The sequence below is a fragment of the Enoplosus armatus genome, chromosome 3 (assembly GCF_043641665.1).
Source record: "Enoplosus armatus isolate fEnoArm2 chromosome 3, fEnoArm2.hap1, whole genome shotgun sequence".
Taxonomy (NCBI): Eukaryota; Metazoa; Chordata; class Actinopteri; order Centrarchiformes; family Enoplosidae; genus Enoplosus; species Enoplosus armatus.
In genome coordinates, this window is record NC_092182.1 from 17,721,241 (window position 1) to 17,747,485 (window position 26,245).

General features: G+C 39.4%; 1 protein-coding gene across 1 annotated transcript in view; it reads right to left on the reverse strand.

The window, feature by feature from the left end:
- The window catches only part of poc1a (POC1 centriolar protein A), a 35,020-nt gene that overhangs the window by 630 nt on the left and 8,145 nt on the right, over positions 1–26,245 (reverse strand). Inside the window, exons 8-10 of the mRNA XM_070902871.1 lie at positions 22,474–22,542; positions 22,096–22,245; positions 8,781–9,059 (exon numbers count right to left, since the gene is read on the reverse strand). Of these exons, the coding sequence (XP_070758972.1) occupies positions 8,781–9,059; positions 22,096–22,245; positions 22,474–22,542 (498 nt within the window). The remainder of the gene's footprint in view (positions 1–8,780; positions 9,060–22,095; positions 22,246–22,473; positions 22,543–26,245) is intronic.

The window sequence follows — 26,245 nt, forward strand, 5'->3', positions numbered from 1 at the left end:
GCCACCTGGATGAACAGATGACGGAGGATAGAGTCGGCTTTTCTATCTTTTATTGTGTCTGAGCTTCAGCAGCCACATTAAACCAATAACTAAATCAGCCTTTTGTCATCTAAAACAAAGAGCTTCATGTCCGGACAAGAAACATATTCATGCCCTCGGATTTCTAACAAGAATAAGGAGAACCGAGTACCGTACTGCAATTCTTAAATCTTTATACTGGCTGCCAGTTAATGAATGAATTTAACGGCCTTGGGTAAAAATATAGTTCTGATATGACTGAAGAATATAAACCCAGTAAGTTCCTTTCACTGTAAAAATGTAGAAGCTGAGAAAACGAAAAAAGAAATAAGGCAACCAGCTGCAGTCTTTTTGTTGTCTAGTTGTGTCAACTCAGTTTAAGAAGTTACACTGTTTGTAGTTTAATTAAGTTGAGAAAATCAGTTTAGTTTATATTGTCGGATGATAAATGCACTTTCAGATCTCAATCAAAAACTCTACTGCACTTTTGTTTCCTCAAACTGTTATCTGTCAGTATCTATTATTGATCACATTATTTCTTTTATGTCATTTTATTTAAGTACTTTAAATGTCCTCCTTGTTTGAAAGGTGCTATACAGACAAACTTGTCTTGGCTTGCAATTATAACTATCTAGCCAACATGGCACACAATGACACAGTGTTGATTGATATCTCCTTGGCTTTTTGCTCTTTCATTATAATCTAATCATTTCATGAATCTGCAAGGTTAAACATGAATGAAAGTTGTGCTAATCTAAACCAAAGGAATGTGCAGGAGAGTGATAGAAAGTGATAAAACAAGTGAAAAAACTTCTTTTGCAAAAAAGACAGCAGGAATTTGAATTAATCTTCTGGAAACACTAAAGTGGCAACAGTTTCCTCTGAATCTCTGAGATAATTGTTTACAGAGCTAATGTTGCCTGGTGACAAACACAATCCCAGCTAGTAAGCAGTTTTGGATAGCAGTGCCTGGCAACAAAAATTTGGTTGAGGGCAGGAACAATCAAACTGTAAACATGGCATCGCGCGACAAATGAGGCTCTCTAGATTTGGGCCAGAGAGTGACAGATATGTCAACATGTCTTGACCTGTAATTTCATGTCCCTCCTTGTGCCAAAGAGAGTAATTTTGAAATTGCTAGAAAGCAGCGCAGAGATGAGTCATTTATCAAAATATAACCAGCTGTGTTTGAGACATTGCATTTGGTGGATAGAGAGACAGACAAGAAACAACAAACCAGTTCATTTTACCTCAAAAGTGGCCAGCTTTCACAAACATTCCAGGGTTTCATTGAAAAATAACCATGATGCTGGGTTAATTCAATAAAACTCTATGGTGGGTAACTCAAAACTATTATATGATACACACCTCAAATGCAGGGTACAGATAATGAGATCGTGATGATACACTTTCTCCTCATCTCTTATTTCATTTCTCTTCCAGGAATGTCTCTCTTTCACTATCATTTAATGGTCACTTATTACAATCAGGGCAATGCTTGTAACAATGTGACTGACTCAAGAAGCTCTTAGTCGACAAATAGTCATTGGATCTCTAAAGACTACTCGGTAAGATTAAATGAAAAAAAAAAATTCCTCCAGTGTTATTCTCCCTCCACAGATTCTCCTAAGATCTATTTCTCAATGAAAACCAAATCATATGTACATGTCGTCATACCAAAAAACAAAATAATGCACGGAGCCGAAAAGTCAACTCATTGACTGTCGGCTGGCAGACAGTGAGAGTAAATGCAAAAGATTAGAGATCGAAACCTTTGTGATTTTAACAACGATTACTTTGTGAGTACATAAAAAAACTACGGCTCCCATGAAAATGTAACACCATGGCAGCGCCGGTGGTCACGTTATGGTAACTTGGTTTCATCCATATCCATAAAATTCTCCAACGCTCTCTTCTAAAGTACTTTTGTCCAATTTTTTGTTGTAACAAATGTCAACAGGATTTTGAATGAGGTTTTCTTACTTCTGAACAGAACCCGTAAATTCCTGTTTCACTTCGGCTCTCTATAGATTATCAAGTAAATCATGTCAACAGGCTACGGGAGAAATTACTGCAAATAAACCAATTTAAGCACTACAGAACTTCTATTTTAATATGTTCACCCCAATCTTTAGCGCACATGTAAACATAGTAATTTTCAAACCCAAGACAGCCTGTGTGGCATGTTCTGCAGGCTGCATCCAGCGATCCAGCTGTGTTTGGTAGTTGGCTATCGAGGTCCTGCGCTGACCTGGCAGTTCCACACAAACAAAACACACACAACCGTGCATGAATGATCAAAACACATAATGATGAAGGAATTGACAAAGACTGTTAAATGCCTTAGATAATCTCATACTCCAGCATACACAGCAATGACTTCAACAATGTGTGGGCGAGTGGTGTTTTCTTTTGGGTCATCAAACTAGACAACATCTCCTGCTATTTCATGCATCATGGGAGAGAAAGGGCTTGTATTTCCTCTTTCTCTCCCTCTCTCTGCCTGTCTCCGTTTTCTAGATCAATACTACCCTGTTTATCTTACCAACTTGATCTGGCTACCCAGTCCTCCGCCAGCTATTGGTGTTTGCGTGTGTGTGTGTGTGTGTGAGATTCTGCATGTGTCCCCAGGCAGCAGCAACATTATACGGGCATATAGTTTTCATCTGGAGTAGAAACCAAATCTTTATGCTCCTAAAAATAGAGTGAGCTGTTTTTCTTTTCTCTCCAGAACACATTATACTCTCCATCGCCCTGAGCATTACTGGCCTCTATTACAAAGTCTCATAGCTTTGGTATGACCCACGCTATAATAGTCTGAAAGTCAAAGAAAGACAAACTGGTGCTGGTGATAGGTGGCAAAGTCGGTTCTTTTCCCTTCATACAGCTAACTGATAAAAAAAATAACAGACTGGTTTTAGTGATTCGACAAAGTCATTGTGAAAATGGTGAAAAAAACCCAATGAAAAAACAAAAACACACACAATAATAATGGATAGATTGATGGTGTGAATAAGTCAGTGAACCAATATCAATAAACTGCAGGTGTGAAGAACCAGCACTGCTGTGGCTTTTAGACCAACAGTGTTAATATCCATAACCAGATTAAAATCCGTTGTACTGGCAGAAAGCCAATAAAAAGCCAAACAGTCAAACAGTTAAAAGCCTGAGCCTAGTGTTTTCAAACTTCAAACATCTTAATTTGTCCAAAATCTAGTCCAATCTGTTAACAGACTGAAAAATACCAACATGTTTGTATTGTTACCAAATATAAAGACAGACAAGAAGCCCTTTCCCCACGTTCAGACGTTATAATGCTGTGTAATATATTCTAAGTTACCATATTGCTCTGAACAATGGCTACTTATCTTGGGGAATTCTTTCTTTCTTTCTTTCTTTCTTTCTTTCACTACAGCTCAGACAAAAAGTAAATTAACTGTTCTGAGCGCAATTTCAAGAGAAATGGTTTCATTCTCCCGGAGCAGTACTATAAACATACAAATCACAGACTGCTTCCAATTCCTTAGAGTCTCAAACATTGTGGTGAAAACTTTGCAATTCTTCAAAGAGCGTTTGGTTAGCAAGCGTTTTAGTGGTTTCTAAAAGTCCAGCATCTACACTTTAATCACAGAAAGTTTTTATCTTTTCTGAGGAGCTGCTCTGAGGGAAGTACAGAACGTTTGTTTCTTTCACTTTCTCCTAATGTTCTTGTAGCTGCTGTAACAGGAATACGGATTTAGTCTATTCTGACACACACATAGGTTAAGCAGAAAAAAAGGCTGAATTGTGGCTAGCTGCTCTGGCAGTTTGGGGGAATTACAGAGCAGGAACAATGTTGAGTGTTAATAAAATACTTTCTGTTACAGTTGTTTTCCACCATCACAGAGAGAGTTCACAAAATCTTCTCAAGCAAACTACTGTCTGATGGTCTACTGAGGAAAAGAGGGCGCTGCTGCACTTGAATCTGTAAATGAAATCGAGAGAGAGAGAGAGAGCAATTCTTCATTCAAGACTCTTCATAATTAAGAGGGAGAGTGTGAAAGAAGAGGATAAGTGTGGGCACTGCAGGCTTAGTGTGAGAGGACATGTAAGAGCGATGAAGTATAAGACAGAGGGAGAGGAAAAAGAAAGGGGTATGGGGGTTGAGGATTGGGGAAAGGAGGGGGGGGGGCAGACAAGTGAAAAGCAGCTAACACAGCAAACTGTGGCTTTGGAAGCGTCAGTCTAATGTTGAATAATTCATCATCTTCCCTCTCAGTCTCCTCGACTATTAGAGTTACAGAGAGCTGTAATAGTGAAAAATAATGCTGGGGAAAAGACTTATAAAGGAGCAGGAATGACTAATCTCCAGAGGATGGGCAGCAGTAATTTAAATCTCCATGGCAGCCAAAGTTGAACAGAAATTAGAACAAGAGTGTTAGATTATTACTACGTACAGCTTGTTGTGCATTGTAAAACATTTTGAGTGCATTTTGGAGGTAAACTGCAAATGGGTTGAGCCTGTCTCAGAAAAATCAGAGGGCTGCAGTTAACATGCCTTGTATGCATAGTTTGTATTTTAGGGAAGTCATGAGCTACACTGTAAAATAAATCAAAAACACTGCCAAATATTTTAATCTATATTGAGCAAATCTGACTGCTGGTTCTGCACAAAAACTTCACAAACAACTGTTTCCTGGATATTATACATTACATAACTATTTAAAGTTACAGTGGTCTGAATGAGTTGTTACATGCCGTTTTATTACAACATAATGCAGTTCATGTCAGGTCAAGTCAATTTTATTTATAAAGCACAATATTGCAAATCACTCACACGCATTTGCCTTTACAGTTTGTACAGCATATGACACCCACTGTCCTTATTCGGATAAGGAAAAGCTCCCCAAAAAATACTCTTTTAATAGGGAACAAATGGAAGAAATTTAAGGAAGCGCAACAGAGGGAGGATCCCTCTCCCAGGACAGACTGGCATGCAATAGATGTCGATTGTACAGAATAGACCAACTCATATGTAACCTGAGGTTGTCTGAACTACACTGTGTTCTATAGAAACCACTTTTTTTTAAACTCTCATTAACACGCTGTGTATAAAACAGCAGGTGAAGTGCAGTGTTACCATCTGTACGGTGAAAAAAGATGTGTGTTGAAGCCTGTAACACCGTGCTACTTGCTGTTTACTTGTATAATTCACTGTGTTGATTCTCTTGCCAATCAGACTTCAGTTTCACGTCCCTTTCAACACCTACTGTGGGTAGGAAATTAAAGGTGCCCTGTGGGGTGTTCTTGTAAACAAAACAAAAGAAATGACATTTGCATTTAGTGCTGCTCACCAAAACCCATTGTGTGCGTGTCCTTGAGGTATAACAAACGTATTAAATGCATTTCCTTCTCCCCTTTAAACATTTACAAAGGCAATTTGTAAACATTTTCAATCTGCATTGTTTAATTCCACTTTATGAGCTTGCAGTCTTCTTCTTCTCTGCCATTGCTGGTACAGTGCTGCTTTTCTTGGCACATTACTGCCACCTGTAGATCTGTAATGTGAAGCCATTGGCAGGACTGTAAATTGCACACGCTTACAAAAGTGGACTCACTCATAAAACAACTGCAACTGCTGCTATTAGAGGGGTCTCCTGTCACAAATCTTAGTCAGTCATTCCCTTCTCTGTTCTGTCCCCCCCCCCCCACATACTTATTCTTCCCTCATTTAAGATTCTGCACCTCCCTCCTGCTCTGCAGTAACCCCTTTCCCACCTACTGCCTCTTTCCCTCATCAGCCCTGACCACGAGTCCAGCATCTGGGTTCAAACCTTCTCTACTGAGCCTTTACATTCTCCACCCCACAGGGTACCTTTAAATATAAAGACTGTCATTTCATCTCAGCATTTTCTTTTTAAATGTTTTTCTGATTTTTAATTTTCTTTCATTCTTTCTTTAATCTTTAAATTCTTTTTAGTTTTATTAGTTTCTAAATTATTCTTTAAAATTCTCTTTAGTAAAACAGCTCAGTAAAAAAAGCCTATTAAAAGTCCACCATACATGTTTTCCTACCAGTCATCTCACTCTATTGACCTAACCTAGAAAAGACACTATCCATGTTTCCACCACTGAATAAAAGAGCTGAAGGATAAAACCAAATGCAGAGGATCCATCTGGTATCAGAGTTGAGTTTGGGTACAGTGGGCTTGAAAGCAAGAGGTTGGCACCACCCCCCTGGGAGGGGTTAGCTAGCAGCCTGGCTGCCCTCGGCCAATATTAAACGCTCCCACATGCTGGACTGCAGCTTGAAAGGAGACGCAAGAAAGAAAGAAAAGAAGAAGAAAAAAAAGATCCAGGAGGAAACCTTCGACAGAAACACACACAGATACAAAAAGTGTTTCTGCGTCTCTTCATGGCCATTAAGCATTTACGCTTACTATCAGTGAGTGAGGCAGAGTGCTGCCAGTGCTCATATATGAATGATGTATTTTCCTCAGGGCACATTCACAACCTCCAGCTAAAACCCCCCACACACACACACACACACACACACACACACACACACCACACCACACCAACACACACACACACACACACACACACACACACACACACCACACCAAACACACACACACACACACACCAAACCTCCCAGTGATCTCTCTCTCTTCCTCCACATTCATCTCCTCCCATCTCTCCATCCTCCTGTTTCTACTCCTCTTCCTGACTCTTGATTTCTTCATGGTGCTCTTGTTTCTCTAAACTCTTTCTTTTCTACCCTCCAACCACTTTCCTTAGTTCAATTATCTTTGTGAATAAATTATTTGATATACCTAGGCAACCCCCCCCACACACACACACCTCTCTCCTTTTCCGCTGTTTTAGCAATGTATTTGTGTCCAAATCCTTCACTGTTCATTCTACCACTTGAACCATGATCAAGCATAAATGCACACGTCCTAAATTCAATACAACACAAACAATAGAGCAAGCAGCACTATCTTATATTAGTGTTTTGCTGACCTTGAGATGCTTGAGGTATGTCTTTCCCCTTGATTTCATTAAAAGAAATCAAGACTAAGCCCTGAGATGTCGAAGAACAAAGTCTGTTTTGGGTGCAACATCACTCATGTGGTGATTCATTATTTGGTGATTCTTTCAACAAGCTCAAACGAAAACACTTAGGAGAAAATCTGCAGCAATTACAGGCTAATGGTAAAAAATGTAAATAAACAATTTAAATTAAACGCTCCCCAGCCAGTAGACGCTTTTGGGTTGGCATACGAAATAAAAGTTTAATGTGATTATAGCAGGAATGCACTGAGCCTACAACTAATGGGTGATTCTTTCCAGTGTCTGACATCCACAGCTGCACGCTTCACAATAAAAGCCTTGTATGGAAGTGAAGAGATTATGGCTTTTAATCATCTGCAGAAAGTGTTCGTTTATAGCATCTTAACACTGAGAGGTTAAATAAATAAAAAGATATAATGCTGTCCATTACACTTAATATTTACAACTGATTAATACAAGTTGCAAACTCAACAGCTGCAGTCATTTCATTTCTTACTGGATAGGTCAAGTCAGCTAAGAGGCCTAAGTTGCTAAAATGCAATTAGCTTCAACAACAATTATTCCACAATTCCCTCAGTATCCATTACTGATCACAACTATGAAGCTAAAAAAATGCATACCACATAAAAATGAAGATAAATTGATAAGAAGCAGACCTCCAGGTCTTAACTGGTGGCTGCGCTTTGCTGTTTTTGTTCAAAGATCTATTTTTAGTCCAGCAGGCTTCGGTTTGGTCTGGCTTCAAACTGCGTCTGGCCTTCACCAGCCACGGGGGCACTCACTCTGAGAGCAGAGGCCTACCGAACATAGCCAGCATGGTGTGTGTGTGTGTGTGTGTGTGTTTGTGTGTGTGTCTTGTCTTCAAGATGGATGAAGAAAAATAAAAGAGAGTTTTTCTGTTCTCTCTGTGTGTATTTAGGATTAGACCAAGTTAACTGGTTAGTAAAGTAAAATATCTCATCTTAGCATCATGGTACAAATATGTGAATCTCACACTGTAACAGGTTGGACAAACTTAAATCATTTGGGAAACAATGAGACAACAAGACAGTTTTTCTATACAAAGAAAAATGATTGTACAATTATAATTGTACAAAATGAACGTGGCAATAACCAAGCCATACTATGGGCCTCATTTCATTCTGTTATTCTTGTCCCCAAAATGTGTCTGAATAAGTGAATTAATGTGCAAATGCTTGACTCAATTTAGTGTACACACTGGTGTGTGTGTGTGTGTGTGTGTGTGTGTGTGTGTGTGTGTGTGTGTTTGTGTGCCCATGCACCTGCATTTTAGAGGGTCAGTCACCCATATTACAGGTTATCCTCCAGAATGGACTTCCATGTGTGGTGCATACAGCATTAAAGTTACATTTGAAAAACTTAATAGGAACATAGCTTTAGCGAGGCAGTGTCCCAGGTAACTCACTGTGGACACAGTGTTTTCTGTACCGTTTGCCAATGAAATACTGAAATGTAACTATGAATGTGAGGAATAAAATCTACCACACGCATACAAATCTGTGTAGAGTCAGTGTACCAGTCTAATGCAGTACCTCACAGCTCAGAAGAGGTTGTTCTTTTTTAATATTTTTATATGACTGTGTTGCTGAAACCATCTGTGGCCTGCTGGTTGAAAAGTAAAGGAAGCTTTTGTTCTGAACAGTGTGAGTGGGTGGCACAGCCAAAGTACAATGAATTCTGCTTACCTGAGTGAGAATATCTAGTTGACCTATGATGTGTTCCAGGGTGCTGGCTAGACCAGGGGGGACCCCTCCATCTGGGGCCTGGGACTGTGCTTGAACCAGGGTTGTATGCTGTGGTAAACCCTGGGTCTGTGTGTGGTGGGTGGAGGAGGAACTGGTGGTGGGGTTTCTGTAGGTGTGGGAATAAGTCGCTCTGCTGTGGCTGCCACTGCGACTGCCGCTCTGAGTGTAGGCAGCAGCGTGGGAGTCCTGTCCGTTAAAATGTTCTGATGGTTCGGAAGCCTAAAAACAGAGAGGAAGGAGGGTGAAGAGTTGTTAGAAACTCAGATGGTCTCTGATGTGCTTTACATACTATATGGTAGAGATATGAGAACCTCAGAGCTGTAGAGGGGTGTCATTAACACACATTACGGGGATACTGATATGTGCGCTACACTCTGTGTTTTGTGCTCCTTGAATATACTATCAAAAAGGAAATGGCTGAAACTATGAAACAGGGTTACTTGTTTAATCCCTAAACACCATGAAGATCTTTTAAACTTCGTTCCTCATAACTGTTAAATACTGAAAATAAAGTTACTGCTGTGGTCTTTCAAAGTCAGAACAAAGTGTTGAATTCATTCATCATTGATGAATCACAAACTGACTGTCTGAAGGATCTTCACATCAGTAACAGTATTAGTACCATGTAGTGACAATAGCACTAATATTAGATCTTCTGAGACTTTCTCAGCCTGTAAAATATATATCATCCACCACCTTTTTATCACTGGTATGAGCAACATATTTTGCTCAGATCTCCGTCAGGCTCTTTTTATGGGCTGAGTGTGTGGTCGAGACCACAAACATTTGTGACTCAAATGTTTTTCTGACTACAATGATGTTCATCTTGCAGTTACCACCAACTCTTGCTCCATACTATATCTACAAAGCCAAAGAAATACATTTCTCCAAATTATTATGCGTTTGCAATTTTTTCTGAAATTGCACGTCATTAAAACAGAAACACATGAAACTGAATAAAAGTACGAAATAAAACACATTTGAGAAGCTGGGCCTAGTACTGAATTGATTTTCAGCTTAAGAGTTTATAAATGACAATCCGTTTTTCATCACTTTCTTTCCATCAACTTATTGATTCATTGACTTTCAGGACTATAACAAATCTTCACTTTTAGTTGTTGGATTTTTGGACTTCAGGATGTAGCAGCACAGTAAGAACTTAAAATGCACCTTGAAATTGGAAACCAATCAACACTGACTTTGCTTAAATGAACTTTGTTTCAGTAAAGCAGCCTGTAACACAGATTTCAGACTATGGAGTCAAAAGAGGGAAACTACCGACTCTCTCTTTTTTGACACACACACTGCCAGTCAGCCTGTCTGTGTTGTGACGAATTCAATGAGACATAAACACATGAAGGTCAGTGACCACATATCTCCACCACCATGTCTATGTGACTAAAAACTATAGGTTTCTTCATATTTATGTCTGTCTCTGCAGACGTCTGTCTGGTTGTGAAGCAGGTTGTGTGTGTGTGTGTGTGTGTGCGCGTGCGTGCGTGCGTGTATGCGTGCGCGCATCTCTTCCGCATCTCTGTTCCACGGCGCCATCTATTCGCCATCTCAGCGAGGGAGACAACAACTGTTTTAGTCATCATCACGCAACAGGAAATCTATTCACACTCAGCTAAACATGTTCAAGACAGCAGTGTCAAACTGTGCTGTTCCTAAATGAAGAAGATGAGCGGAGCTGTCAGACGTCATCCGGCTCGACACATGTCATGTACAAGGGATGTGAAATGATCCTTGATATGACATCTGTTTCTGTGTCACCCTGTGTCAGTTCTGACAAAATAAAACAATAAACATTTCACTAAAATGTGACATTCAGACAGGTTATTTCTAATACAGAGGAAAGAAACCGTCTAATCACTCAGCATGTTTTTTTGTTCCTCAAAATCAAAATGTTCGAGGAGGATGACGTGACAGAGAACTGGGGACAGTGCAGTTACATGTTATCTTTCTTAGACCACTCCGCCACCGGGAAACCCAATTATTTTGTTTTCAATAGCGGCGCACACATTCTGTAGTCCCAAACTACATCACAGACATAATTCCACTGAAAGAAGCTAAATAAACATATTTAATTACCGTACAGTGCTACTGATAATTGATTCATATTTAAGTGTGAACTACATCATCATCATCAATCCTTTTACAGAAGCTCTACACTGTAATTAACTTGGAAACCTGATGAATAAATAAATCAGTAGATTTCCTTATTTTGTCTTTTACTATGGTGCTTGAGTCCTCTGCCACTCTAATGTCCTGCTCTGATCTTCAGTTGGTGGCTGTACAAAGACAGGGGGAAGCGATAAAGAGATAAAGAGAGAGAGGGGGAGAAAGGAGACAATAGAGCAGTTCTGCTGAGCCTACAAGCTCTACTAAGACTGGATTAACTCTTGTTGAGAGTACGACTTATAGCTTTGTATTAAAACAGCTGCTTAAACACACACCGAGCACTGGTCCCCACACAAACATGCTCATACAGAAAACCAGAGGCAAACATGGAGGAAGACATATCTGCATACAGACATGCACTTGGTGTCTCACATACACAAAGGTTTGCCTGCCTAAATCTAAGGCGGCCTGCCAAGTTTACAAGTATTGTGGGAAAAAGATGCTGCTGAAAATGATAAATGATTTTAAAACTAAAAATATTTAAACCAAACCATTTTCCAATTCCTGTTTTTGACAGATTATAAAGTTAAATTACAACACATATGTCTCACTAGAGTGTTTTTTTTTTAAATTATATTCTGACTAAACTGTTAAATAAAATTGTTTATACAGTGAACCATTATGGGCTTTATTTACCTTATAACATACCATCCTTTGCAATGTGACGTGTACATAGTGATGCTGATGCTAAAAAAATATATTCTTCACCTCCTGTACCACCGTAGCCTTACGTGGGGCCAGGGGAAAACCCTGATACGCACAAATGTACACACATGCGCATGCAAACACAGCACACACAGTAACCACCCTCCTAATGAATCACCTGGAGTGGAAAAACCAACAGTGGAAAATTTCCTGAGGCCCAAATTAAACTGTTAGTCTGACACAGCTAGCCACCAATACACCCTGCAAGCTGCATACAAAGCCATCCATCATGCTATGCACATGCACACACACATTCACACACAGAGTGGGTTCCCCGCCTGAAATTGTCTGAGAAACGAGCAGAAAAGTGAAACATGCGTTTAAAGAGACAGACAAAAACACCTTAAAGACACCTGATACCCTAAAGACATTTAATTCAATCTTCAATTTAGGAGGTATGACTGATCTTGGCTGAGGACACTGAAACTTGAAAATGACCTGAATGTTAAACTCTCATAATACAGGGGCAGCAGGGTGGGCAAAGTCTAACCTCGCCATGCTTAAATCTCCATCTTGAAACCCTTACCGCTCCGGGGACGCTGCTGTATATCTGACCCTGTACGACTTGTTGCATTCAGCTGGGTTTCATGTCTGAACAACAGCGATGACTGTGTTAGCAACAGTAAGAGTTTCCAGTCGAGAAAGAGCACGAGTCATGGCGTTTACTCAACATGTACTATGTATTCATACAGGCCTTTCTCACAGTGGACAATCTGACTTGTTAAACACAGGTGTAACTAATAACAGTATAATAACACTAATCGTGGCTACATTTCATGTACTTGTGCCAGTGCCAGAGCTCTGGTATTGAGCATGCTGGGGCTCACTGGCACATCTAACAGAGCCATCATTAATGTTATTAGTTACACCTGTGCTTGACAAGTCAAAATGTCTGCCATTAGAAAGGTCTATTGAGGATAGTGTTAACTGAGAAGGACAGGATTTTGTTCTTATGATTTCAACATTGTTACAAACCACTATGGATAGGAAGAGGAACTTACACCAAACACAGAACAGCAATGTTTTATTATTAGTGACAAAGCTCCCTTTAGGGCTAAATGGTTAATCATTTTTATACAGAAATTGCAATTTGAAAGAGTGCGCTTTCTGAATTACAAGAGCAATGATTTTGATTATAACTTACACAATTAAAAGTGTCTTAAGCTGTTAGCAAGGTAAAGTTTGAGCAGGCAACTGTTGGTTTCACTGGCTATAATGACAACTGTTGTCGGTAAATTTACTCAGCTGCAGCTAATTAATATTAATTTTGTGAGTTGGCAAAACAACAACAAAAAAAGCTCCTGGCTGTTGTCTGGTTAATATGCCTTTTTCGTAAAAGACATTTTGACATGTCACAGTAGGAAAAGCACAGAAATAATAAAATGAATGGTGGCTGAAATCCATTTAGCTACTTCAGTTTTATGGTCCTGGTATTGTGCACGCTGGCTCACTGTCACGGCTTTTTGGGACACTTCAATAGTGTAATCATTGTTAATGTTATTAGTAACACCTGTGCTTTTCCTACCATGATAAGTCAAAATGTCTGCTGTGAAAAAGGTTTATAATATTGCATTCCTGTGTGTACATTTTATTGAAAGACGGTTTTGTGGAGGAAAGAACACTCTGTAACATGTTTGTCAAAAAATTAGTGGGAGTCTGTGTGCCAGAGTGGCAAGTCTCTGTCTACATAAACAATCTAAATGTCTGTCAAATTACCCTATTTTAGCACCCTATGTCTGCCACAGAGGAAAAGGTATATTGACAAACTCAGTATTGTCGGTCTATCTCAGTGTCCCTTCACCTTACCTTGCTTTTCTTGGAGAAATGATCCCAGAAGTGAAATCCTTTTTAAATATTAACAACTATTGGATCGAATCACCAGGTAAGATCATCATTTAACCTAACAAAAGCTCAAGATCAAAACGAGGGCTTGTATAGCTTCGTTAGCTTCAACCTCTACAGTTTGTCTGGCCATATTAGCAACAGTTTTCCCATTCTTCCTGCTGATGCCAAACGCCTTATTGCCTGTATCCACTTTTGTCTTCTTGTAGGCTCTGTTTTTGGGATCGGCAGCTTATAAAAACTGACTTCTTTACCCTGTTGGTACTGCATCCCACCACACAGCAGCTTTTCAGCATTTTTTAGTTGTTTGCTAGCAGATGTAAGTGACTAAGAGGCACCTTCACACAATAAAAAGTCAATGGAGAGCGATGAATTGTTGCGCTCTGTCTCTTTAAGTAACAACAGTATATGGAGCCATGAGTGCAACGTGTGTTGACACCAGCTGTCGCTATTTAACAGGCCGATGAGTTTTAATTGGCTGTTTAAGGATAATGTCTGTATTTTACTGTAAATTCATGCCAATCATCCAGGCCCCCGCCCCTTTTCTTTACATTGCTCCTAGTACAGATGGCGTAGCTGGCGATAACAGATCTTGATGTTCTGCTACAGAAGAAGCATTTTAATAGTGTGGAAAAAAAACAGACCTAAATATTTTGCTATCATACTTGGTCTCTGAGGCTTAATCACAATTATAAATTAAAATATAAAATAAACAATATCTCTCTCTTTGATTGAATAAGGCTGGAGGGTGTGTGTGTCATAATATAACCATAAGATGCAGACAAATCTTTTCACCAACTGACATCTGAGTTAATTACAGTGGAGTAAACATTTTATGACAAACTGCTAGTGATGCTTTTTGATGAATGAAGCCAGCAATGTGACTCAGCTCTGACTTATGTCTCTGGACTCGGCTATAGCTTACAGGACAGACGGGGGAGGGTGTTTCTCACTAAATCCTTTTATTAATGCTACTTAGTCAACTTCTCATTTTCCATTTCTCTCTGACTGCCTCGCTCACTCTTTTCTAACCTCTTTCTCTCCCTGCTACTCTTCTGTCTGCCTCCATTTTTCTCTCTTTCTTCCCATTCCTCCTGATCGCTTTTAATCTCTCTCTCAGCCATGAACAGGTGTCTAATGGCTCTCTTTTCATTACTCTCATGCTTCTGCTTCCCATCTCGATCTTGTTTTTTTTTTTTGTCTCTAGTGCGCCAATATTGTCAAGCTCGCTCACGTGCTCACCATGTTTTCCTACCTTTCCCTCTCCCTCGCTGATGTTCTCTCGCTCCACTAGACCATTAGGCTCTCTTTAACTCCACTGCTATCTTGTCTTATACACTCCCTTGTCACACCCCCTGCCTTTCCCTCTCTTGCTCGCTCTCTATCCCCTGCTGTCAAATGCATTCAACTCCCACAGTCAGAACAATACCACCTGCTTTTCCATGCGAGCACTGTAAAGATGCACACACGCAGCCTCGAACACTGTATCAGAAACTGCAGTCTACAGTGCAATGCTCTGAGGTCTTAAATGTATCTGTGCCTCGTGGATTGTTTCACTGTTGTTGAGTCTTTAATTAAGAAGAGTGCCAGTAAAGTTTGGTCTGCTATACCGTAGTTACAGCAGCCTATTAGCTCTTGTAAATTAATAAAATAATGGTGAAGCAGATAGAAGTTCAAACAGCTACTGCAGTCTCAGAACCCCCTCCCCGCTCTCCAATCCACATCCTAAAGCTGAGCCGAGCGATGCAGTGGTGTGTGTGTGTGTGTGTGTGTGTGTGTGTGTGTGTGTGTGTGTGTGTGTGTGTATGTGTTGAGCTGTGAAGGGAAGCCTGCTGTGTGAGTGTGCAGCTCGTCTGTCTGCACACGTGAGAGGGAGAAAGACCCAGATGTGAAGCTTGAGACAGGAAGGGGGGAGGGGGAGGGCGTGTGTGTGTGTGTGTGTGTGTGTGTGTGTGTGGGGGGGATTAGGGCGGATGTGATCAGAGGGAGCTGATCTGTCTGTCAGCGATGGTTGGCACTCATGCGCGCACACCCGCGCACACACACACACACACACACACACACACACATCGGTACATCTATTCTCACACACCGAAACGGCAGCACATAAAGATTTGCTCAGCTGCGTTGAGCACGGAGGCAGCCTAACTGAACCACACACACACACTGGCTTATTGTGTTTAACAAATAGGCCTACATGTTCCTGGTATAGCGCCCATCACTGGCAAACTATCATGGAGCTTCGTATCCAAGTACATTAAAGGATCAGCATATCAAATTAGCTACTTATGAAATCCCTGTGGATTTGATTCTGAGAGGGCAGCGGCCATGGGTGGCCTTTGCCTCTGTATGAATAAACACAGCATCTCATTAATCAATTTCTTTCTGGTGAAATGAATTATAGCCAAAGGCGGCTGTGTGTAATACTGGATGTTCAGCATAGTAAGGACGGACGGTTTTAACACCTAAGTCACATTAGACAATTTAAACACAGACTAGAGGGCTGTAGTCCAAGGCAGCCGAGAATGATCGCATAGAGAGATTCTTTGATTTGTCTTTTTGAAAAGTTTATCTTTGGTTGTATATTAATATTATAAATTTAATGGGTGTCTAGCACTGTACACAAAACGTGTCATTTTAATGATAAAACACTATATAAAACACATTATTTTTCATGCAAATAAAACATATCCCATGAGACAGTAGTGCTGTCAAAGCCTGTTGGAGCTGTAGTTTTTAAATTCTGTTCTGGACAAATGGGAAAATTTTTTGGAATATTTTGGGAAAATATTTTGGAATACTTCCATGAAAGCCTGCACCTGCACTTTATTCACTTTGTTTAGAGTGGTTAGTCTAAGTTTTACTTCATTAACGTTTGTCATAAGACTCATGAATAATATTTTATACATTTCTGGAATATAATGCATTTTGTTTTTTCCATGGTATATGCATTTGTTTTTTCCATGGTATATGGGGTTTTTGACATACAACTCTCAATTTCTAATTATAAGATTTCAATATTTGAAGTATGATCTTGAGTGTAATCAGGCTGATAATATTCACAATTTGTGCTTCTCTTTAATGAGTTTGCAGTCTGGCTTTTGGACGTATGAGAGGCAGTGGTGTCCCACAACACCTTTCATGGCTGCTTTCAAAAGGAACATCCTGTTTACTACATTCTGCCTCTCTGAAAGTAAGTCAATTTATAACAGCACATAAGATCCACTTTTCCTATATTAGAGTACCTCTCTCTGTTGTATACTCTCCTTTTAAACTCATAAAGCCTTTGAATAGTCTTTCCAAGAGAGAGGAAAACGAACGCTTTTAGGAGCGCTGGTGACATTTTTCTCCTCTCTGCTTCCTCTCAGGCAACACGTGTGTGAGACTTGCGGCAGTTTATGAGAGATGAAAGGGCCTGTATTAATAATAAATTATGAATGGGTAAATTATATATGAACAGGAAAATCTAGGAAGCTGGCACTTCCAGGTGCAGTTAGTACCATTACTTTAACTGCAAACACCTGGCAAGATGACAATTCATATAAGAGGATGAAAGAAATGTCATTGCCAGGAACTAACTCATGAGGTTACTGTGTAACTGTAAATAAATATTATCAGAACATTATTTGAATAGTACTAGTAGCAGTCAAAATATGTATTTGGTATTAGCATAAATCAACTAGTGTGTGAAATCAAAATACCAAAGCAGTACCTATTATTATTGTTTTGATAATTTCTTCATGTATTTTTGGTGACTTGATGTTTCAGTTAAAGCTGATATGATGCCTGCCACTGAATAAGAAGCTTTCATGGTAACAGCAATGTTAGTGACGTGTTGGCTGTCGACAAAAGCCAAAAAACTAAAAGGTCAAACTCCACCTGGGCTGGTTCTGACATGTCTCTGTTTCCCTCCATCAGTTAAATCTAATATGTAGCCAATCTAATCATTACAACCAGCTACACTGGTTGCCTTTGCTGAAACTTGATGAATCTCCATTAGAAATGTTGGAATCGAACACTTAATTAATGCATGGGTGTAATTTTCATTCTACATTATGTATTCTTTGTTCTGTGTTTTTAATCTACCCAGCCATTGAACAACTTTATCTACATGTTAAAAAACTGCCTCATTACCATCGGAGGGATGAGATCAATTTTCATGTAGCTATTGCAATTGCAATGTCTATCAAGATTATGTAATTATGAAATTGTTTCTGGTGCAATAAACATTACACTGCATACTATACGAGACTGCCATGTTTAACCCTCACAGTGAAAGCAATATCCACAAAACAAACCAGATGGCTACAAAAAACTATAAAGTAGCTGCTGTCTTTTCTGTCTTTGTCTATACTGTCGGTGCTTAAACACTGGGGCAGCTGGGTAGCTTTTAATTAAGATGTCTTAATTTCCCAGTAGTATTTTGATTCGGTAAGCGGATTTAGAACTGGATTCAGATTTGCTAAAATGCTATCAAACCGCATCCTGAATAGCTACATGACCAGACAACAATCAACACACTGCAGTACAGAACAAACAGAAAATACAAATACATTTACCATATAAAAACGCGTCTTGTCAATGCATGTTTTTTCTAGACAATAGAGAACCAACAAAAGAAAACAGATTTGAACCGTCTTGCACATCGTTTCTTAATCAAGCAGACATGAAGTAAAGTGCTGAAGCCTCAGACAGCTGTATTTGAAAAACCATCTTTCCCAATGAAAGGGTTCAGATAAGTTTTACAAGAACCGTAGTTCTCAGAAGAAGAGAATACATTTCATAGGTTGCACTAATCATCTCTCTCAACATGGTCCAACTGCCCATTTTCTTATCACCCTTAGAGGCGCTTCTGTAATAACGGCTTTCGAGTGGAAGAACTATTAAAATCCATTTGCAATCCTGTATCACAGCAGCAAGAGAGAAAGACAGAGTCAGACAGAGAAGAAGAAAAAGAGCCCTGAAGGGTCCATGGATGACATAAAGAAAACACCTGTTTTCTTTATGTCTTTCTTTAAAGCTTCGGACTTAGCCTGTTCAACTTGAATAGTTCAACTTGAAAAGGGTAAGTACAAAAAATAATTAAAATAAAATAAAATAAAATAAAATAAAAACAATCACCTTCACATAGCTCATCAGCTTAAACTATTATACACTATAATAGTAAATACTATTAAGTACTAAATACTTGGCCGAAGTCGACTGTTGAAGCTTTCTGATGAATATGACTTTTGTTGGTAGAGAAACATCTGATTCTGTTGTTTTCCATTACTGAGCTGCTGAGGGGAGAATTTTTGGAAACGTTCCTAAATATTTTGTAATTAAGTTTGTAAGATAAGCTGATACACAGCTTCAACAAAAACTAAAACTGAAAAAGTCCATGTGTTCGCAGGTAGACAAGACACTTGACATGAGAATAACAGTACATTGTAAGAAATATACATTTGTTCCTTACCATTGTACTTTATCTATATATGTAATCTAATCTAACTCTATCCAAGTATTCTATGCTCTTTGTGTTTTGTCTTTCAAAGAGTTAACTACAAAAACTAAAAAACTACTAAAACTACAAAGTAATTAAGATGTTAGTATGACTAGTACTGGTTTATTATTACTACATGTTAATTATTAATTATGAGTTTTATGCTATTCTGGATTTCCAGTAAAGTGTAAAGGCAAGGCAGTATCACTGTGGCTTCTAGCAGAGCGATCAATAATAGAAAGCAACGACAGGGTGTATGTGTGTGTCTGTGTGTGTGTGTGTCAGAGAGAGAGAGAGAGAGAGAGAGAGCGAGAGGGGACCTTGGCTGTGCCCTTGTTGATGTAAGTAACACTGTAGCAGTCAAAGGGGTTGAAATCCAAACCACTGAGTGACACCCGACAAGGTATTTTAATATTTAAACGTCGCTAATGGGTGCACAACTCTCTCACTTTATGTTTGTTCTCATCATTTATCCTTTGATCAAAATGTTTTGATTTGATCTTTTCTGTCACCTCCATGTTTTTTTTTTTAACTCTTTTTGCACACAAATACACAATAAGAGGGCTCATGGAAACTGTGTTTCATTTTTTAAACGATTAATTGAAAAAAAGAAAAAAAAAAACATCAACAAATTATCTGGTAATGAAAATAATTGTTAGTTGCAGCCATAGTTTGAACCGTGAACCGCACCGCTTCAGTATATTTCCACATGGTCCTGTGAAGCATGGTCCACATGTACTGTGACAGCAATGAGTTTAAAACAACTACGTTCACATGACTTAAAAAACCAAGCGTCGCTCTTTTTCTGCGGCCAAGCAGGAATGCAACAAGCATATCAGATACAGATTTTATCACCCCCTCGTTCCCATGTCCTTTCAAAATGACTAATCAAACCCCTGCCTTTTGGATGAGGAAACGCTTTTGCTCAACCCTATTCATTCAAAACAATCCAATACGTATTAGTAATGAATATGGTTTCTTTTCCATTTTGTGATTTTTGTGAAGTTTTAAAGATGATAAATACCTCTTCCAGACTGTCCCATAGCGCTACAGAAACTTCAATTTTAACACAGACAGGGAAAAAACTGAAAGTCTCATCACTCATCTATCTGCTCCCATTGTTTGTGTTATTGATAATACATCAGCCTGAACTCTCACAACAGCTAACTAGCTGCCTACTGTAGTACCTGTAATCACCCCCCCCCATTCAGTCTGAAGACACCTGAAGTAAACCCACACTTAAAACTGAATACTAGGTTTCATGAAGTGTTCAAGCTTGAGTAGGCAGCATTTTCTACCCATGTTTCTGAAACTGTACGATGACTCTTAACTACACTTTCTTCTTGGACAGATTTACACAGCAGTCAGAAAGGGTGTGGTGGAATCAGTGCAAGTACAGACTCCTACTGAAACACAGAGAACGACGTTCTATTAAATTACTGTCATGAAAATGGAGGAGACGCTGCCACAAAGTGGGCTTTAGAGTCTGGAAGGCTTGATTTCCATCTGAATATTTTTATAGTATAACTGACTTTGGCATTTATTGACTCATAATATTGTCCAAACCTCTTAGTTGTCAAATTAAATAAAAACAGTATGAATCAGGATAGTGTCACGTGTATTGAAATTACATTAAGAGTAACAGCATTAATGCCTTAAGTTACAAATGTCTAATATAAAGATGCTAAAAGGAGATTATATAAGACAGGAAATAATAAACCTAACCACAAACCATTTTGGAAATGCCAAACGAGGAGTAACTTAGCATCAAGTGCAATAATATTTTCATTGACATCTTTCCTTTTAGTTTGTCAGTGCCTCATTTCAGCACTATATATCCAATTCATAAGACACAATAATCACAGCAAGTTGTAGCAAGGACATCATACTTCATTACTTCTTATTTCTGTTTTCACTTTTAATAATTTGTTCATGATCATCATCTACATTTTCAAAACTCACCTGTAGTATAGTAAAATACTCTTTGCACTTGAGGATGTAGTCATAAACTGAGCACAGATTTATATTTCTTTTATTTCATGTGGTCAGAAAGATGGAAAAAAAACATATCGCAGCGTCCTCCTTATCAAAGTGTATTTGTGGGAATAAGGAAGTATTTCTTGCCCTGCATGTGAGATATGAATGTAGCTTTGGGCCACACTGCAGACTTCAAAGGAAGGATATGCAGGGAGGAAGCAGCACTAGCAGCATGAAATACTGAGGGGCATCTGTGCATGTCTTTCTTCATGTTTATTTTTGAGGAGGTCAGCACACATGCATGCAAATGTGTGTACACACTTGTTTAAACAAGTCTTTTTTGTACTAATGTGTGCACTTATACATAGACATATCTGTGGAATAGAATATCGAAATCATCAGTATCTTGTTCAGTACCGCCAAAGCTTTTCTTAATTGTGGACGTATACTGTAGCCTCTGGCGCCACCAAGTTTTAGAATTTATATGATTATGGAAATCCATGCGCTTGAAATCTGAAAGTTCCAGATGATCACATAGAAAAACCTTTAACAGTTTGAAACAGCTCAAAATCAACTGAAATATGGGGCATCCTTAGGAGGTTGATGCAGTTATTTGGTATGTCTCTTAAAACCTCCTGTCTGTATCTCCACTGTCAGTATTCAGTATTCAATAAAGCCAAAAATGTCAGAAAATAAATGAATAAATAAGAATCTATTTAAATACGAGCAATGCTGCTCTACAAGCGTTTAAGCCAGACAAAACGATTTTTTTTACATTAGTTCACAATCAAAACTGAGCATACTGAAAATCCGACACATGATGTAAGAATTTCCTGGTTAAGTCTAAACAGTGTGCAGGTACATATTTATTACCTGAGGACAATAGTAACATGTGCATGTACGGTTTAGGTATGTTATGGAAAGGAGAGGATATGTGGTATGCGACTGGTATAAAAAGTAATTTGTGTAAAGGAGCGAAAGAGATGCATGAAATGCTGGGTCTAAATGGGACATCAAAGTAGATTTGCTGTCAGTTCGCTGTGGTTGTCTCCAGCTGTCTGAACTTACCTGGCTGCGGAGAACAGATGGATGTGAGTTAAAGGGAGGGTGAGCCGTGGAGCTGGCTGGTGGTTCCTGCAAGCTGGAAGTAGTTTTATTGTGCAGCCGGACACCATCACTGCCTTCAGCACAGTCAAAGTTGCTCTTCCACACCATTACCTGTAAGGTAAATATAAACTGTTGCTTATTCCAAAATAATACAGACAAATTACCAAGACTGTCATATACAAAGAATGAAATGTGCTACATAAATACAGTTTTGCATTCTCTTTTACAAGTTATATACTCTTGGGTATCACTATCAGTAGTATGATGGAGGCCTCATAATATGGACCTTTGGCTACCAAAACACCAGCAGGCCAATCAACAGGAAGAATAAGTCCTCACCTGTTCATCAGACCCTCCAGAGGCAAAGTACTCTCCTGTACTGGAGAAGGCCACACAGTTCACTGGACCCTGGAGTGAGGGAGAAAGAAACAGAGAGATGGTGAATGGAGGTGATGATGCAGTAAAATCATATCCTAAGTTTGTCTTTCCTGCAGTTGCCTCATCTCTCTTACGAAGAGAAGCATCCTGAAACTCTTAGGACTCTTAACTCTTAGGTGCAAAATACTAGCGTTTCCTGCTTGTTTTAGTCTCATGTGATAATAAACTGAATAGCTAAATATAAACAAGCAATTTAAAGACGTGAGCTTTAAAAAATTGTCATGGGCATTTTTGTCAATTTATAGACAAAACAATTACATAATGTAAATAGTCAAAAAGAAACAATCCTTGTGAAAATGGTGCTGTCTATGTGTTTTATTCAGCAAATTCATTAATTTCCAAACCTTACACAGAATACGAATGATTAAATATTCTTCTTCTGGCAAGCAATACAGCTGCATTGTACACTATAACAATAATAGAAAACACTACATAATTTAACAAAATGCAGAATAAAAAGAGTGTGTTTGAATATGTATTTCTTGCTTCAAAAGTTATATATAACATACACGGATAAGACCAGAGCAGGAGAGGACTGAGTGCTTTTTGTGTCTATAGCTCGTTGCATTTAGGAAACTCTTCTTTAAACCATCAGAGCAAACTAAATTATGCTGAGAACAGAAGCTCCTGCATGTGTGTGGAGGAGGGAGTGGGCGAGGGGGGCTGCAGCAGAACAATCAATAACAGAAAGAGGAGATTCAGGTGGGGTGAGGTCACACATGGTGAGAGCCAAAAAGGATCACCTGGGGATGTCAAGATTGTGGCATGTTGTGTGTGTGTGTGTGTGTGTGTGTGTGTGTGTGTGTGTGTGTGTGTGCGCACGTGTGTTTGAACCTGCAGACAGACTCCAGCTTCAAACACTGAGAAATCACGCTCTCTCTTGGTTTATTCTATCCTCTACCACACAATGCAAAAAGAATGGGGTCAACGATTACCGCCTGAGCCCTCTGACTGTGTTCAAAGAGAGGATGAAGGAGAGAACAAACAAAAGAAGGGAAAAGAAACGAGCAGGGAGGCTGCTGGGAAGAAAAAAGGAGCTGTGTCCTGTGGCTGGCACCCAGACAGGCTGGTTTGGGTGAGGAATGGTTTCCCAGAAGCACCTGAGAGAAGCAGACAGTGTCACTATGGCAACGCGACGGCCTGACAGACAGCATGTTCTGTCTCTGCTCTGACTAATGCCTGCTGCCAGGCTGGCACTTGCCATGGCCAGACACACACACACACAGAGAGAGAGAGAGAGAGAGAGAGAGAGAGAGAGAGAGAGAGAGAGAGAGAGAGAGAGAGAGAGAGAGAGAGAGAGAGGAGAGAGAGAGAGAGGGACAGAGAGGGCAATGAAGCTAACTGGCACATTTTACGTAGTGATAAATGAACAGGGGTTTCAGAAACCGGTCATAAAGTTATGACGAACAAAAACGATTAAATACTTGTGCTGAATATTTTGTACACTGTTATTTCTTTAAAATGTACCTTTAAGAGCAGTTACATATACATACATTTAATTGAAAAAGATCAAAGAGCACTCTTATCAGATCAGTACTCATACCAACTAATACCTTAAATATCAGAATTGATATTGGGGGAAAAAGGAATAAGTTCATCACTACACATCTGGTCTAAGGAAATCAAAATATGTAATTTAGTTCAAAATTCAGCCCTTTCCTCTACCTGTAAACACATATATTACAGATATTGCAATTAGGAGCATTCCAGCCAATCAAATCAGATCATAGATGTTAGGATGTTTACAGTAAACATCTGTACATCTTTAACTAGCATTAGCACTAGTAATGTGTTGAAGTCTATATTCAGCTTGAAACCACATATCTCTTACATCATTGATGTGTGTGCTGACAAAGGCTCAGACACTCTACCTATACGAATCCAACAGCTGATTTATGTGTTGTGCTCTCAAGTGCCACCGCCATTACTGTCGTGGCAGAGTGGAACTGAACATATTCACATTGACAGTGGAAGCAGAAATGTTTGGGTCAATCATGGTCGGTAGTCTCTGTGAATGTGGAAGTTACTCAGTCTCAAAACACTTGTCTGAAATTGTTTACAACACAGGCTTTATGAAGAAATAACATTAGCATACCGCTTCTGTCAGACCTCCACAGTTTGTATGTGAAAGTGCAGTGTGGAGTAGCTAATTAAACCTAGCAGGAGTTTGCAAACTTGTGATTAAAAATCATCAAACTTTCTTGCATTGTAATGAGAAGGAATCCATCATTTAATAAAAAAATAAAAAAAACGCGATACCGTAAAGGTGGAATTTACACAGTACCAAGCTATGACAGATCAGCGGCTCATCATCATCAACCGTGTAGGCAGACCAACCGGTCTTTAGCGGTCCCTGGTCGGTCCTCTGTCGGCAAGCCACGCAAAATACGATCGAAACACGTGGTTTTAATAATTATGGAGATTTAGGTAAGTAGATTTCACAGAGCAGAGGCTTGTGGCTTTTACTTTCTCTTTTTTTCCTCAGTTTGTTGTGGAAGCAGCCCGCTGTTAAAACTCGACTAAATTATGTTGTTGATTATAGCCGTCATTTTAATGGCATTTGATGGATATACTTTCAACATATAACCAGTTCTACAGGATCTCCAGGACAGATTTCTTGGCAAAAGCGCTTAAACAGTAAAATCATGTTTATCCTCTATGAACCCTCCTCCACCTCCTCTTTAATAGGAGAGATTGAGGTGATTAATTAGTGGCCACAGTTGAAATTACAGGTCAAGAGATGCGCTCTGGCCCAGAGCCATTTCCCCATACTCAACCATTACAAAACACAACATGTTCTGTGTATCCTAAAGGCCAAATAAATATGTTGAATGCATTCCCTTCCTTGTAAAACATTTGCAGAGATGATTTCTGGAAAAATATGGAACCTACATTGCTTTCAAGCAGTCTACTTCTTCTCTCCTGACTTTGTTGGTGCATTGCTGCATTTCTTACCACGTTACCACCGCCACCTGTTGCATGAAACCATCGGCAGGACTGTGCATCACATCGCCCATATGCACTATGCATACACGTGCTTCCTAGTCCACATGCCCGAGACACAGACAAAACAGGAACCAAAAGCTCCACGGGGTACCTTTAATAGAACAGCATGTCCATTTTTTGTCTTTGCCATACCTACTTTTCAACCTCTAAAATCAAGTCTCACCTGACATTATGTCCCACCCTAAAACCAAGCAGGAGTGCATTTAACTATGGAAAAACACCAGCATATCATATCTTTAATGGGCTCTTTAATAGCTAAGGTGTACTTATGTACTAAGTTGAAGACTTTCTTAATAAAAAAGTTTTGGATCACACTGTGAAAGCCAGTTGTCAGACAGAGGAGCAGAGAGACAAATTAACCTAAATTAGGCAGATTCAACCCAGCCAGGTAAGGTCCCCCTGAGGTGAGGTAAACAACACGTTTGTCAGATCCAACAGAAAAAAACACTCCCTCAGAGCCCTCATGTGTTTTCACATACAGTACATGCACATAGGTCTACACACACACACGCAGAAGAACACATATAAGCAGACACATAAACACACACAAACCTACACACCCACACCGAACAGATGGGGGTCTCTCCCATCTCAAGCTATGCGACTGGAGAGACAATTAACACCCTGAGCGCTCCCAGCACAAACAGATTGGCGGAGTCACCACTGA